At 38.1% G+C, this 16897-nt stretch overlaps 2 protein-coding genes and 1 pseudogene across 10 annotated transcripts; 2 read left to right on the forward strand and 1 right to left on the reverse strand.

The window, feature by feature from the left end:
* Positions 1-72: 72 nt before the first annotated feature.
* On the forward strand, positions 73-1927 carry LOC121602291 (annotated as a pseudogene).
* A 6388-nt stretch (positions 1928-8315) lies between these two features.
* Positions 8316-15978, forward strand: LOC121602294. 9 transcript variants are annotated; one of them, XM_041931065.1, is made up of 5 exons: positions 11412-11910; positions 13312-13528; positions 14646-14792; positions 14876-14952; positions 15022-15978. In XM_041931065.1, exons 3-5 carry the CDS (start codon positions 14648-14650, stop codon positions 15418-15420), a joined length of 621 nt encoding a protein of 206 aa, XP_041786999.1. In that variant the 5' UTR covers positions 11412-11910; positions 13312-13528; positions 14646-14647; the 3' UTR covers positions 15421-15978. The 9 variants fall into 9 exon arrangements, with proteins under 9 accessions (XP_041786995.1, XP_041786996.1, XP_041786998.1 ...); XM_041931067.1 differs by having other exon boundaries at positions 11412-11896; XM_041931069.1 differs by having other exon boundaries at positions 11412-11710.
* An 81-nt stretch (positions 15979-16059) lies between these two features.
* Positions 16060-16897, reverse strand: LOC121602295. The gene is made up of 2 exons (XM_041931071.1): positions 16268-16897; positions 16060-16195 (listed from the first exon to the last, which is right to left on the reverse strand). The coding sequence occupies exons 1-2, from the start codon at positions 16731-16733 to the stop codon at positions 16062-16064; spliced, it is 600 nt and encodes a 199-aa protein (XP_041787005.1). The 5' UTR covers positions 16734-16897; the 3' UTR covers positions 16060-16061.

Below are 16897 nucleotides of genomic sequence, written 5' to 3' on the forward strand. Positions count from 1 at the left end.
TCCCTCTGCAGTGTACCTGAAATGGAAACCTCCTACACATCTGCACAAATGGTAATATTTCATGCTTTCCAGCATCTGTCAGTACTTACAGAACTGGTTTATCTTTCCAGGAATTCTGCGCACTTACAACATTATCGTACGAGGAGTTGACTTACGAACAAACTACTCGAAGGTTCTTAGCAATGTCCCGATTGAGGCTACCTCATCGACACTGTTGCTTGCCAACCTGACCGAAGGTGTTACGTACACGGTTAGTGTAGCAGCCGCTACTTCTGCTGGTATGGGACCGTTCAGCAATCCTGCAACCCTGCGGCTCGACCCATCACTAAGCAGCTAGATCAAACATCCCCGATATCCCATCAATCATAATAACATGGATGACATCCTTACACAGCCCTGGTTTATATCGCGGTGCTGGGCTGTATACTGGTACTTATGATGCTTTCGTTCGGTGCAATGGTGTTTGTAAAGCGTAAACATATGATGATGAAACAGTCGGCGCTTACATCTTTACGCGGTAAGTTTCGAGAGGGAATAGTGTACTCAAAGGCTCTTCGATGAATCCTAATAACAAGTATCTCGCCGCCAATGTATTTTCAGCTCACGCCGCAGGAGGGTGTGTAAAGATACCGCGAAATGATAGCCTTTGGATGGATCCATCCAGCCATGGTGTGGGGCCATCAATCGACGGGAAGAGGTAAAGACCATATTCAAGATTACGCTCCGGTAGGTACCAGTTCTATGCTTCCCTTAGAGCAGCAACATACGATGCTACATCACAATCGTACTCGGTAAGACTTCATTTATTGGTTGGAGTTCAAACTCAACAGCGGCCATGGCTATTTCCGCGTCCGAAATTGTAACTATGACATTTACCTATTTTTACATACAGCTATGTCGAGTACACAGACTATCCCAGCGATTACGCTGAGGTGTCGTCCTTCAAATCCCCCGACATCCGATGGAATGAACCATCTCTCGGCGCAGCTAAACGGCAGCAGAGCTCCGAGCGAGTACAGTTCGGGAGGTACGCGATCGCCAGCACCTTATGCCACAACCACCTGATTGAAATGTGAGATTTATTACTGCCCCGGGAGTGTAACTGGTAATGATAGTCACCTGCATCACCTGCTGCCATCAGCGGCAGCTGCAAGTCAAATGTATTACAATGGCGATACCTATTCAGGCGGTTCGATGACACGGACATCGTCGGATCATGAAAGTACGGGCTATGTTCGGAACGCTTGCTCGGAGTCATATTTGAATCCAAATGAGAAAATCAATATCACCGAGAATAAACTGGCGTCTCATACATGTCCATGCTGGCAGCGAGCAATGCATCCGCGGGCGGGGGTTATCATCACCTTGTGCCAAGTCAGAATGGAAGTTCGAATGGGCAGAGCAGTGCAGCCAGTAGTGCGTGTAGCGCAAGCAGTGGAAGTAGTAACGCAGCAACGGAAACGATGGCGTTCGAATCAACGACTCCACTCCCCCGATGTCTAACAAAACGCAAGGCACGAGAGTACCGCGAAATGGCTCCTCCAGTAGTAATCGTTTTAAAACTCTCCCGTACACCGTTCGTAAGTAGTTTGCGGACCGCATTGAAGCAGGAGTCAACGTCCGGTGAACATGCTAATCAGCCAGCACTGCATCAAGAGCAGCGGAAGAAAATGTCCTCGCTTAACAATTTGGTACAGAAACAACAGCTTTATATTAAGGTGGGCGAAACGGGAGTGCCGGGCTGCACAAACAGTTGGAACCCCTCCACTGTTAGTGCAATGGCTATGGCAAACCTGTACCAAAACACCAGCGTCACGATGCCATCCGGAGCCTCGAATGGTGATCCGAATGTGGTTATCTACTGCCGACCGGAAACCGCAGCGTCATTAGCTATCATGCCGGTTCGGACTTTGGAAATGATGTTTGAAGCTGGTGGTAGGGCGGTTATTTTAATAATTTTATTCTAAACTGCAATTAGCTGCAGGTCCTGGAGAAGAATGCTGACTGACGATAAAGGTAATCTCAATGCCACCGTCTCCATACGTACCAGGGCGTACTGTGAGCGGGTGCCGTTCCTAGTTACTAGATTGTAAGAAGATTCGGTGTTGTACATAATAGTGTAGGATAAACGAATCGGGCGATAAGCACGAGCATCGGTGCGGTGTTTGGCTACGACAACGTTTCGTAGTGTGTCGGATGGCGGAATCAAACCGTAAACAAACCAAAACAATGTACGAGCAAGACTGATCCATAAGCTTCCAACATACGGGAATAAGGAAACTGAGACGCAAACAGTATGGAGTTACGCTGTAACGTTCATCAGGAATCCGAAACCCTCTCATACCTTCAAACCTTAAAGTACTTCCAATGCACACGCTGTAAATAAATTACCCAGTGACCACCAATTAAAATTCGTTCAACCGCAACGATACATGTTCCGGTAGGCTGAATCTTACTGGCTTCGTTCAATAGACGATGTAAAGCATGAACGCTGGTAGTGAATAAAAAAAAGATATTTGTGTATTATTCGAAACTGAGATGAGGGAATTAAAACACACACACACACACACACACACACACCACACACACACACACACACACACACACACACCCACACACACATCCATACAAAGTAAAATGAAATGGAACATTTGTTTTCCGTCTGTTACATACGTCTGTTTTGGTCTTTTTCTTACATTTTCGTTACTTTAGAAAGAATAATCTATTCTATTCAAATCCTTTAATAATAAATTAGCCGAATGATGCATATCACGTATTACAGCTAAAGTAAACGAACAAAATTTGCTTTTTTTGTGCTTACACATACAAAATGATCTATAATTGGTTCGTGCTAAATAAATTGTTGCGCCAAAATTTTTGTCACTACATTCACGATTACGGGTTAAATAAAGCACAGAAAACAGATGAAGTAAAGTTTATAATCAAAATTAAAAGTTTTCAAAAAATGCTTCCTCTGACCTCTCCCAATTTTGTTATTACATTATATTATTATGATCTTCAACAAAACGGCACTAAACATTGCTACTAAGCTCGATAACTGTAAATAATCAAGCGTATGGAAACCGCCATGTCCTTCCCATCGTAAACAAAGCAATATTATCCCTCCGAACTATGAAACAAAAGTAACTGCATCCAACCCACGAACTTTTTCTGCATAGGTAGACCAGTAAGGAAGTAAGGAAGTTTCAGCAGTAAAATTTGTTTGCGCGGTGAATCCTAAAATTAATATGTTTAAACCATATGTTTATGATGAGGTATATTAGTTTACTGTCAAGTATTCTCGAAGTTGACTGCAAATAATACTGCTTCATAGTGTCAATTGTAAAACAAATAAGGAGAAAACAAATTAGGAAGAAAAAACTGTCGCGCTATAAACAGAAAGAACTTGCACGGTTTTTGAAATAAATGCGTGTTTCGAACGTACTGTTTTGTAAATAGACGTACCGCTTGTTAATGTAAAGTCGTAGCTAACTCATCTAACATGTTACGTGTACAGGAATTTCAATACCGGTGCGTGGTATTGAATGTGATGTGATTGAGTCAAAGCTGAAAAAAAAATACAAATTAATCATTTAGTGTAAACTGTGTCCCTTTTATGGAAAACTACAAATCATGCAGCAGAGGACAGGCTGCATTCGATGTAAACTAGTAACATATCTGAAGGATGATGGAGACGCCTTGCTCCTCGTTGTAAGAAGTATGCCCCTAAACATCGCATTAACTTATACATTGTGTTTTGAACATTTGCTGCAACACTGGAAATGGAAATCTTTACAGGATGTCTTCGAGCTACACCATTATATCAAACGGCGGGGAGCCCACTTATGTCAAATTTCCACGTAGGTCAAATTTTGTCGAACGTAGTTTTGGGTGGTTGGCGGCTTTAGCTGCTAATTTAGTTTTTGAATACATTAAATATGGTTTTCCTGTTACTGCCAAGCAACTGTTTCAATTCCGCATTCTTACTTGCCAGCAGTGTTGTTAATTGTCGACATTTTTTTATGATATTCGCAGTAAGCGGGTGTCAAAATCATTTTTTTATTATGATATTCATGGTTAGCATGACACGACTCTCCAAAAGCGACAATCATTTGTGCAATAACAACCAATGCTTTTGCGATGATATGATTGCAAAAAATGTGGAATGAATGTCATTTGACATTTTTCATGAGACTCCAGAACTGCTTAATCGTGCATTTATCGATACTTAGCCATTAGACCACTTGATATTTTCACTCAGTCAACCAGGAAAATGGTGTTATCTTATAGAAGTATAGAAATTCACACGAAAACACGAAAAAGGACTCATTTTTGATGAAGATCTAGTTCACTTGAGCTACGGCAAAATCAAAAAGTCAAATGATTGTAGCAGAAAAATATCATCGTGTCAAATGATATTTTTTTCGGTGATTTTCGAATGAATGCTTGGATCTAAAATGCGATGCTTCAAAAGTATAATTTTGTAAAATTTTATGTCAACGACTATCACCGTTCGCCACACTGCTTGCCAGTGACATTTAGTGGCAGATGATTTCAGCGGTCTGATACTTTAAGCACCGACAAACCGACGTGACACTGGCGTTACAAAAGTGTCCCACACGAAAGTACTGTCATTCACCAGTGAGGCGAACACTTCTGTCAAAGTAAACTCTGTTCACTGCTGCTTCGATGTAAACAACTTTTCTAAATACAAATGGCAAAGGAAGTGTGAGGCAAGATTTTGTGAGAATTATTGGACAAAACACCCAGGAAAATCATTTTATAATTTCCAAATCAATGCAAAAGATGTGAGAAGTACATAAAACAATACGCATACGAATTTGCGAAGAAAAACAAAAAGGGGGTTTAGCAGTTTCTTCTCTGTGTCAGTGTAGTAAGCGAATCATTATAGAGATGGCGCTAGTGTTTAACGTATTTTCATTTGAAATAAGGAGACAACTTTTGAAGCTCATTTTGTACGAAGTGTCACGTCGGTTTGTCGGTGCTTTAAGTACAGTTTGTGAAGTGCAGGTTACCCCCGAGATACTTTTATAAGAGGATTCGGAAATACACAGTTTAGCAGTTCATTTCATCAGGTCTAAATGTCGTTTGAAAAGATTCAAATTTCAATCTTCAGTCAGTATCATATCAAATCATTTATTTAGTGGCCAATACACCTAAAGCAAACTTACAACAATATTAGCCATATTTTGGTTGATAATCACGAGTTTCGACTTACGCGGAAATTAGTGATTCGTGGTTTTTCTCGATCAGCGTTAATAGCGTATAACGGGAAAAACTACATATGCTATACTATAGGTAACTACATAAGCATATACTATAGGTATAAATTCGTGTACCTTATTGTTGATCCATTCATATAACGGAGCGAACCCTATCCGATACGTTTTCCCATCTCTACTATAGAATATACGACAGCCGCCATGTGCGGGTTGCATAAATTTGGGAGTACAGCCGTAACATGAAAAATGCATTTAATACTGTATACAGGAAAATCTTGACGTACGATCCATTACACAATCGTCAACATACGTACGTGTTAACGCTTTAACCGTCATGTGTACAACTGCCTACCCGGGTAAGTATCGCATCTTTATTCCAAAATAACTTTTGATTAAAAAATCGTCTCGACTTCAATTTTAAAAATGCCTCAGAAAAGATGTTTTCTACTCATGTGCCAAAAATAAAAAATCAAAAATGTTTAAATATTTTTTTAAAAATTATTTGAGTTTATATATCCTTCACATGTACCACCGCCTACCCGGGTAGGCCATACATTTAATATGGAAGAATGATGTTTTTCGTGGTTAAAAGCGTATATCTTTTGAATTACTTGTCGGTTTTGAATGAAAATGGTAAACAATAATGTTTTATAACAACATATCGCTGTAAAATTATAATTTTAAAACTCCCATCTATATTTTTTTCAATCAAAAATGTGCTGTAACTTCAACACCCCAACCGGCCTTGCCGCATGTTTTGAGAGGATGCTTATGTCTTTTTCCTTTCTTACAAATGTTGTATTACAGTGTAACAATATTTGAAATTAACGTTGGAACCATCTCTTTTAAAATGATACCAACCACTACAAGCAAACAAAATAGAATTGGCTGATAGTTAATACACACATTCATACTTTTGTCATAGTGTTACTGCCGAATAGGGATGGGTGTTTTGGAGCGCACCAATGGCTCCGATGTCGGCTCTGCACCCACGGCTCCAGAGCCCGATCCACATCAACAGCTCCGGAGCCGAATCCGCACCAACAGCTCCGAAGCCGGCTCCGTACCAACAGCCCCGGAGCCGGCGACGAATCAATGGACCAACGGGTCTGGACTAACGTGACAATAGAGCCTAATATTGTATGATAGCCTAAAAAACTAATCTATCTTCTCGCAAGCGTACCCGATGTACCCAAAGCTAATACCCGATGAGATTGTGTGATTGTTGCACAATGTTCACTTATCGATTTTTTTTATAGAATCCTTTCAACATTATATACTCAGCTAATTATGGATCTTCCCGATTGAAACTTTATTGAAAATGATTTTTTGGGGTAATCTGTAACGGCTCCGGAGCCGTGAGTGCGGAGTCGTTGGTGTGGAGCCGGTTCCGGAGCAGCTGAAGTGGAGTCAGCTTCGGAGCCATGGGTGCGGAGCGGGCTCCGTTGGGTTGGAGTAGAGGAGGTTCCGAAGTTGTCTGGAGCCGGTCGGAGCCGGTTTTTAATAAAACATGATGAGCATATTTTATAGATCGTCAAAATATATTTTTATATAACAAGCAAAACAATTGAAAAATGTATATAACTTTTGAAAGAAACGTAAGTAAAGCTTAGTAAAAGACTAATCATCCACTTAAAACATGCGGACTGGCCAGTTATGGTGGTGGAGTTAGAACATAGTTTTGATTGAAAAAAATCATGATAGGATTTTTAAAATTTTAATTTCACTACGATATGTTATAAAACATTATTATGAACCTTTAAGACAGTTTTCATTCAAATCTTATAAGAAATTCAAAAGATATACTCTTTTAATCACGAAAAACATCATTCTTCCATACAAAATGTATGGCCTACACGGGTATGCGGTTGTACGATTACGTAAAGTTTTTTGGTCGTACACAAGACGGTTAATGAAATTAATAAATTATCGAAACATATTTTAGTCAAAACTCGCTTTATAATAATTTTCTACTTTTTATTTACTGTTGTACATTGATGGATAATCTACAAACGACATTTACGACATACATCTTGCCTTCGACGTTTTCTACTGTACTGAAAAATACAGTCGTATGTCAAGGTTCTCATGTGTTAGATATAAAATTATTGGAGATTCCATAAACTTCATACCGAAGGATTCAAAAGGTATTACTTTTTTTTGTACTATTTATATATTCTACAAAAAAATATACATTTATATTGTGTCTATAAATTTTTTTTTTTTTAATATGTTATACATCGATACAATACAATTTTCACTATGTGCCCTGACTTTTTACATTATAAATTGAGCATTTCTTTTTTATTTTTTTAGGAGGCATTTTTACTTATTTGGCAAATTGAGCAAAATTATCAGCAAACAAAATTTAACTAACATCACCTAAAACCAGGCTAAACCAGGAGCACAAACCTAAATATAATATTTTAACTACTATAAATGCAAGCGTACATCATTCAATCATTTAATTTATTTTATGCTATTCTCTTCTAAATACGCTTTAATGACTATTTTCCGTTTATAAATAAGAACCAGATGAATCGTAGCATTTTTTGTTTTATTATTTTAGTGGCATAGCGCTCACAGTTGTAAAGTAAGTTACAATTTGAAATGTGCTCAACCACCCACGGACAAGTGAGCAAAGAACGGTTTGAATGATGTGTGGTATGTCATTTAAAATATTTGATAAGGTGCAAAATGAACACTGTAGGAACAAAGGAAATCCCTGATGGTGGTGAATTTTTCAATGTGCTCACACTTATTCTTGACACAGATTGGTGGAAATGTGCTCGTTGCAGTTGTATGGTCACATCAAAACGATAGTGCGCTTTCTCTGTATAGTCGTCGTACGTTTGGTTGAGGAAAAGGTCTTCTTAACGAATAGTTGAAACTAGCAATTGACTAGCATCGGTTGTTCTTCAGGCAAATATATGCAGAGTTAATATGCAGAGTGTATAATAAAATCATTAGGAAATGATGTGACAAAAATAAAGATAGCGATCAATCAGATTTCCCATCCGACCGACCGATTTGTGCAACGCAATAAATTGTTTTCATATAGGATGCTGACAAATTAATGTTGCAATTAGTGCATTATTACCATCAGAACTACATAATGGAACTAAGAGTGCGAGGTACGTATCATAAAAAATATTCTTTTTCTATTGTATAAAAAAAGAATATTCTTTTTTGTAATTCATTCAATTATACAGCAGTATTGTAGATTTTTCGCTTAACCCGTTATCAGAATGAACTGAACAAACGTGTTGTTCAACTTGAATGCGTTGGGGTAAAAGAACCAACGTGCACTCTTGAGTAGATAAAACAAGATATAACTGCTCTAAACAGTGGAGTGAAATATATAAAACAGGAAAAAAAATCCCCTGGCACATTACTCTTATCGTTTTGCAGATATTTGAACAACCGAGAGTTCCTCGCATCTCTCGAGCACACGGGCAAGAGTAGAATATTTGACAAAGATACCGTAGTGATTTATTCAATATTGACTTAGTGATGAAATGTTGCATTGCAAAGCGTGTAGAATCGTAATTTTATTACACTAAAAAGTGGGAAATTGTGACCAAAAGTAAACTACATTATACCGCGTGATACATTACGTTGCACCTGTTATAGACCTTGCAAGGTAAAAAAGAAGCGGTTTATAAATTGTATTCACACCTGAGACTGAAAATAGTATTTTGTTCTATGAGATACTGTAATGTATGTGCGCGTACACATGCGTTTGGCATGGCATAGTAATCGACAAAAGAAAATGCGCCTCGACTTGGTTATGTAGAACGAATAATTAGGTTCACTTGATCTTTCTCTGTTCTCTTTGCAATAATTAAAGTGTATATAATATTTTAAAAAAATATAAACTGTTTCTGAAACAGGTAGCTAAGACTCAAAACTGTTTCTATAACTTGCATGTTAGTTTGTTATTTTTATTCATGATAAAGAGAAAATTTGTGATCCATTTAAATAAAAAAAGAAACAATAGTAACATACGTATGCAAAGAGAACATGCGAGAGACTAAGAGAAATAGTATTAAACTGAAACAAATGTGGTGAATTCTTCTTTGCTCTGAATTGAGGATCACGCATATCTCAGAGCTTGTCACAATCGCTACTTAAAATGCAGAGAACTGGCTCTCTCAGTCAACGTATTGAGCGCGTCAATGATACACCGACTGAAGCCTATTTCTTCATACGTCGAGAAACTAGTGTTATTTTTCTCATCCGACCAACCAGATCAGCAATTTAAGAAACAGTGTAAAAAGTAGCGCTGTTTGGTGTATCATTATTTTTAACATACATAACTTTAACCACAGATAATGGATAACATGAGTGAGTGTCTCGACCATTTTGTTACAATTTATTTTATATTTTCTGTCACAAAAAAATCCAACATTTTGACCATTTTATAAAAAGAGTTTAACATTTTACTATCGAAGTGTCAGAGTAACAACCTAAAATTAGTTAAAAAAAGTGAAAACATTTTTATAATCAATGTTATACTGTTCAAGTGTTAGATATACAACCTGGAATTAGTTAAACAAGTGAATTTATTTTTAAAAATCAATTCTTATCAAATGTCAAAAATGTAAGATTGTAAAAAGACATGAGTTTTTTTAGGAAGTGTTAGGAAGTAACCTTACTGCTATACTACGTCTATGCAGTTTAACTGTAAACATTCACATTAACGTTTGGTCGCGAAAACCATGATGCTGTATTGTCAACTGGATCTGTTAGAAGACGCTGAAAAACACATCGTTTTACTTGTGCTTGTTATTATATTGACGTGGGACTTGCGGTATCCGTGGATGGGTCCTAAACGATCGTAAATATCACAAATCTCTGTGGCATTTATGATCAATATTGTACGTACTATCATGCTGTTTGTTTTTCTATTAAAGAATACGCAGAATGCTTGTCAGACTGTTCATGACCACAGTAGTCAGATGATTGACCAACATGTGCTGCATTGGACTCGACTTTTTCTTCTGTCTAGCGTTTGTGTCACAATCAAATGAAAACAAGCGATTATCGACAAAATGCATCCACGACGAGCGTATTGAACCGGTTTTCTGTTTCATCCTATACATTCCCGATTGTGGAGGTCACTGCCGAGCTGATTGTGAAGTAAAATAGACCGATATGAGTTCAGATTGTGTCCTAGACCTACACAACAACGTTAATCGAGAGACTATCTTCATTAATAAGCTCCGCAGATTGACAGCAGCCACATTGTGTATACTCTTGTGTATATTACCTTACAACGAGGCTGCTTTTGACCGATGTATATTGATTTTGACAAATTTGAACGTTGTTAAACGAGGAATGTTTACTAACCTGTTGAACGTGGCATTGCAATGTTTTGTAAAACAAGAACTATAAGTTTGTTATGACCTTAGGTCAAATAAGTTCACTTGAGTTAAGATGAAGAAATGCATATAAAAAAAAAACAAATAGTGCAGTGAAGAAGTCAGAGTAAAAAAAAACATATAACCAGGAGATAACTCTACGCATGGTGATTCGATCAGAGGTGTTACAGGTTCCGGTAAAGTTCACGGTCAAGTGGAACGAGACCATGTGCTAACAAGTCAAGACCCGATGAGGCAGAATGGAAACGGTATGGACAACGTATCGGCAAACAATATATACCGTACACTAAATTGTGTTCACCTCCAACCGAACCCAAACATACTAATTACTTTCGAGAGCGAATCTATTAACCCTTAGGTGCTCTTGAACATATGTAAGCGCAAGTACGTGCATAATGCTTGAATTGGGATTTTTTGGCAATCTTTTGAGCAAGACTGAAACATTTTTCAGTTAATTATGTGTAGAAAAGTAAATGAACGTTGAATGCATTAATGAATGCTTTAATTTTAATTGATCTACGACTATTTACGCCATATTTATAAGAGAGCTCGAAGCCGGTAATATCATTTTGAAAGTATCGTCATTGGTACCAATCACCAACACAGCCATCCCCTGCTACTATTACACTACCCATACCAATACTATTCCAATTGACCGTTACCATGACGATGGCCACGAAACAACGGACCGGTTTGATCTACGTGTTGCAAAAGACTGTTCTACGCGTTGCTTGTGCGGGGTGTGCAGCAAAACAGCTAGCTAGTGGTCGGTAAACAAATTGTGTTGGTGTTTGTTTTTCAGTTTTGTAGGCAGCATCGTTTCAAGTTCATGCTCTCAGTCACATTCGTCTATCGCCACATTAGTAAAAGTGCCCGTGCGTATACGTTACCGGTGTACGATCGAAACGCAACAAAACTTGTGCGATCTCGTTGTGCGCCCCCATGTACGCACTCCACGTACGGCACCCGTGAGATTCACGTATCAGTTTAGCAGTGATCGCGAACGCGTCTGTTACGCTATGTGTCAGTCGTTGGGCGGGTGTAACCGATCGTTGGAAAATGTGTTTTTATTGAATAGTTAAGGTACAATCGGTTTTTGTTGAATGTGCTTCGCTTAGTTATAGAAATTATGAAACTCCCAAGAAGATAGATACAGTTTACTCAGCCAAAAGTCTATTCCCATTATTGGAACAGAGAAGTGTTGTTCCTGCCAGTAGTATCACATCGGTATATAAACAAGCTCCTTTGCCAAAGGGAATTTCAATCGAAGTGAGTGAACATGTGTGAGTAAAAAAGAAAACAAACATGGCTTTACATAAAACGAATGGTGTGCGGAGGAGCATATGGTGCAGAACAGAGGAGATGTTTTATTTATAGACGGTGAAATTGTGAATCGCGCCAAATTGTAGTTACTTAAATAACGAACATTATAGGTTGAAGCATTGACTTTTTTGTCTGCGAATGTTCCTACAAACATTACACTAGTTAATAATAACACGTACTGTTTGTTGAACTGTGATGCTACCAATTACTGAATTACTAAGAACGTGGAAGAGTTTAGTTTGATCGTACCTAATTGTTTTAGAAACAGTTTCAAAAAAAAAAAAAAACAACGGTATTTCATTTTATATTTCTTTTCCAATACAATCTAGAAGAGATAAAATCGTAAAGCAGAACGCGAAGGTTGCATAAACCCTTAACGAAAATTACGCATTATTTTCTGATCTTTACTGTGCGTTGGGATTTGTTGTTGTTGTTGTACGAGTCCAATTTGAGCAACAAAACATAACGGATTCGGTTAAGTTTAAATCGGTGAATAATGCATGACGAAACCTTCCGCATTTCTCGCGTTCAACGAACCAGAGATGCTGACAGTTGTAAAGTAAATTGAAAGTTTGCTCCAATTTTCGCTATTTCAGTGGAGTGGCCTTTATACGCTATTTGTTCGCCTAGAATACGTTGTTTGAGTGAAATTCAGATAGGGGCAATAAAGCTTTCTTTAATATCTGTACAGTTAACTGTGAGGGTGTAACCCAAAGAGTCTGAAAAACTTTTTTTCCTAGACAATATAAATGTAACATAATGGAAGAAATCACACTGCAGTTTGAACGTTGTTAACAATTCGAATTCCTTTGGGTTCTCAGTCAGCGCCGATGGACGACTAGTGCAATGCAAAATTATCTGCAGTGACGTTCACCATTCAATTGATTGTTTTAATAGATTGGTCGTGATCACTTGGAGTGCTTTCATAGTCAACATTTGAATCGTTGGCGCTGCTTCCTGCTTGAACGACGAACTACAAAACGTTTGTGAACATTCGATCTTTGCATAATGTAACTCTAGTTAAAATCCATACAAAAAACAAATCGTAACGCGGAAGACTAACCAACTTCATTAGGCGTTGGTTTCGACTCAAGTGAAGAATGACAAAAAGCCACAAAAAAAAAACACTCCATACGTGTCTAGCCATGCGCTCAAGGTTATCGTGATCGTCGAAGCCGGAGCTTAGGTTTTGGGGCTAGTTTTCGACCAGTTCCCACTCTTATTGGTTTCCGCGTGACGAGGGTTTCAAATTTGGTTTCAAACATGTGCATTAAACAAGGACGGTTAGGACGGTTTAGGTTAGTGTGGTAAAGGCAGAAATTTGGTGCTAGATTTGTTTCTTGACTCGCTCCTATACGCAGCTGACTAACGATGACGACATCGCACCACGTGTACTATCTGTGCTAGTGACATTGAACTTCACCAATCACCAAGGACACCGATAGTTCTATGCTCTATGATCGAGTTAGTTAGCTCATTTGCCCGATCCACTGAGCACAGCGCGTAATAATTGATACCGTTTTGTTGATGTGAAAACTGGTTCTGATGCAACTATAGGTGCACAAAAGAAGTTATCAGGTGAGCTACGTGACACATAGTACAAACCAGTTGGGACCATTTAGCTTGCGGCATCTAGTTACTGGGAACAACTTGTTTACTCGATACAGTTACAACGCATGCGAACGTACGCTGCAAAGTAGAAGTATGCCTCTTTTACAAGTTTAAGAGTGCCATTCACCAGTGTAAAAAGGTAGAGCCTGTGTATCATACGAACAATGCTGTGTTGCTTCAATATTTTGGTATTCCTGATAGAGAATGCAATGATATGAATTAAAATTGTAAAAAATATAGTTTAGTTTTGTTGGGTGTAGTTATTTCACTTTTCATTTCATTTTTTATATACATAAATACCTAGTAGATCACAATACAACATATTTTCCGTATTTGGATGGGACTTTATGCTTTAACCTAGAATAATCGATTGAAATGTACCATTTGGTATATGTTCAAATAGAAAGAGGTATCTAACAGAAAGTCTCATGTTACGTAGGAAGGTATATGGCAAGCTGGCATATATAAAATAAGACTAAGAAACCACAAGTCGACAAAAAAAATCAATAGAAATTCAAGAATAATAGAATAATTAGAACAAATATATTAAATTTAAATTAGAATATTAGAATAAAAAAAATTAAATAAAAATGAAGAAAAAATAGAATGTTCCGGACTCATAGTACAGGCATCAACTCGTACGATTTAACAACATGACCGCCATGGGTTCAAGCCTCGAATGGGTTCGTGCCCCCATGTGTAGAACTGACTATCCTGCTATGGGTAATTAATAAGTCACTGAAAGCCAAGCCCACTCTCTAGTGGTAGATGCAGACCTTGACCGACACAGGTGCAAAGGTTGTGCCAAAGAAGGAAGGAAGGAATTTAGAATAATAAGTGTAAACTTATTTCTTTTAAACGACTGCGATCTTTTGTTCACGAAGTGAGCTGTTCCAGCGTGTTCCTGTAACAATAATGACATGCTAAAGAAGATGATCTCAAAACTAATCAAGAAAAAATTATAAAATTTTTAATTATCAGTTCATTCAAGGATTCTAATTTCTAAGATTTTGGTTATTTTGTTTAATTGTGTTAAATTGAAACTAATATTTTGTTTTTTTTTTCTTTTTATTATTTCAGTCAGTCATGTCACTAGAAGAAACACGTCGAACCCAGCGACCATATCGCTATGGGATGATGCTGTTATGTGTTGGCGCATTGGTGAATTGGTTGGGTCTGGCCGAAAATTATTCAGAACCAGTACGATATGCGGGAGTTGCATGTATTTTAGGTAGTTACTTATATCAATTATACCTCCAGCAAGTTTGGTTATTATCGTCTTCATATCATCATATTTTATACGCCTATTTGCAGCAGGTGCCTGTCTCATATGTACTGCAATGTGTTGTTGGCTTCACACACCCGGTCGATCGGGAACGAATGGTGACGAGGTAAGGGCGATAGCGATTCATATGCGATTGAATATTAGTAAAATTTATGTTTTCCTCTTAATTTTCAAGGGCGATGATCCTGTTCACGTCATTAGTGCTAATGATGAACGAAGGAGTGAAAAGCCTCCTGACTACGACACTGTTGCTGCCGCCCCACCAAGCTACGACGATGCGATCAAGCTTGATCCTGCCGCTCTTTTACACTTATCAATAGCATCGAACGTAAATGTCAGCAGTAATGCGAATATCAATTACATCCCTACAGTACATCCTAGCTCATCCCATACAATGAGTAATAGTAATTGTACTGAAACCGTTCAAAGCACTGAAGGTAGCCAAATACTAGACTGTTCTATTACCGTTTGCGATGAAAAAATGTGTTCCGAGAAACCACCTCCCTACGCAGAACCAGTCGTCTGTGGCACAAGTATTTCATCTGAAGAACGAACATCTCGCAGTACTAACTGAACTACCGGGATGCGTTTAGCTCTATCACGAATATAACGAACTTTCTATAATGTTTTGCGTTGAAGTTTCCTGCCCTTCTAAATCAGGAAACAATAAGCAAAACACAGAAATCATGGCTGTGTTCGTATTTCTTAAATTGTAAGCTTCCGTTTCCTGCACAGAAATGTTCTAGTTAAATATCAAATCGCGAAGAGCGATAGAACGTAGGTGTCTGCAGCACTCAACTAAAATGCTGTACAGTATTAGCGATGCCATAATTAAAGCGAACGATGTTCGTAAGAAGACAACGTATTTATACTTAAATCATGCTCAACACTCCCAACATAGTTGAGGATTTCTATTGTATCAGTCGTAATAGCGTTTACGCAAAGATAAAGGAATTGTAGCTAGGGAACCTTATTTACATTAGCACTCAGTCGATAGGAGCCTAAGGAAAATATCCAAACGATTCTGGGGAACTGAATGTACATATGATCACGGATGTAATCCTGCCTTATAATTGGATTTATTTGTGTGATAATAGTACCATAAGTGAATAAAGATTCCCATTATCATGTATCCATTATTGCAATCGATCTATGCTTGTTTCAGCGTGCACTATGTATCACAGTCTGTAATCGTACCATAGTTTGATTGTTTAGTTATGATGTGAATTTGTATTCAAATGACATCATTCTAATAATTAATTCTCTCTCTCGTTCGATGTCAATACCGTGGTTCCAGCTGATTGCAATGTACTTCAGGTGGTCAAGCGTTGTAGAGTGCCCGATATGTTCTGCGATATAGACGGTTTTATTATTGGTAATAGAGCAAAATTATCGCATTATTACACACGAGTTGTACCTACCTGCCGCAAACTTTCGAAGACTAATTTCCCTCGTGTATGATGAAATGATTTGTTCAACGGCGTCTAGCGTTTTGCGGTAGTTCCATGTGCAACCAATTACATCGTGATGGGCGAAAAACTCGTTCAAGGATTTGATTTTCTCCATAACCACCAAGGCATTTGTTTTGATATCTTCCATTATTGAAACCATCACCATCAGATTTTTACAATACAATTGTAAGTTCTCGGGATAAGGATCCGGATCTGTTGTTGCAGAATGTGGCAGAATGTTTTTCTTAGTGTTTCTTATCGCATTACAGTATGAGATTCCCTTGTCTGCAGCTTGTATCCATTTTTGGTGTAGCTCTATAATGCTCGTAATCGCCTCCTGTATTCTTAAAGTTGCCACATTTCCAGGTGATGTTGGAGTCCGTGGGGATTTGAGTCTATAGGAAGTAATACTATGCCGGTCCGGAGTCGCAGACATGTTTTTTTGTGTAAAATATTTAGGAAACGAAATGTGAAACACGATGACAGACAACAAAACAAACAAACTGTCAAACACAATGATAACGGTGGGTAACGCTTAATAACGCGTATGATTTTCGCATAGTGGGTAAAGATGAAATAATTTAATGGCCAAATGTCCCA

This window comes from Anopheles merus, unplaced genomic scaffold (assembly GCF_017562075.2).
Source record: "Anopheles merus strain MAF unplaced genomic scaffold, AmerM5.1 LNR4000393, whole genome shotgun sequence".
NCBI classification, from domain to species: domain Eukaryota; kingdom Metazoa; phylum Arthropoda; class Insecta; order Diptera; family Culicidae; genus Anopheles; species Anopheles merus.

Coding starts and splice junctions, on each gene's coding strand:
- LOC121602294 (XM_041931061.1), top strand. CDS start 8,320: ATGTTGCAATTAGTGCATTATTACCATCAGAACTACATAATGGAACTA. Junction 8,378..14,645: donor AATGGAACTAAGAGTGCGAG/GTACGTATCATA, acceptor TATTTCAGTCAG/TCATGTCACTAGAAGAAACA. Junction 14,953..15,021: donor CGGGAACGAATGGTGACGAG/GTAAGGGCGATA, acceptor TTAATTTTCAAG/GGCGATGATCCTGTTCACGT.
- LOC121602295 (XM_041931071.1), bottom strand. CDS start 16,733: ATGTCTGCGACTCCGGACCGGCATAGTATTACTTCCTATAGACTCAAA. Junction 16,196..16,267: donor TCTTCGAAAGTTTGCGGCAG/GTAGGTACAACT, acceptor TCTATATCGCAG/AACATATCGGGCACTCTACA.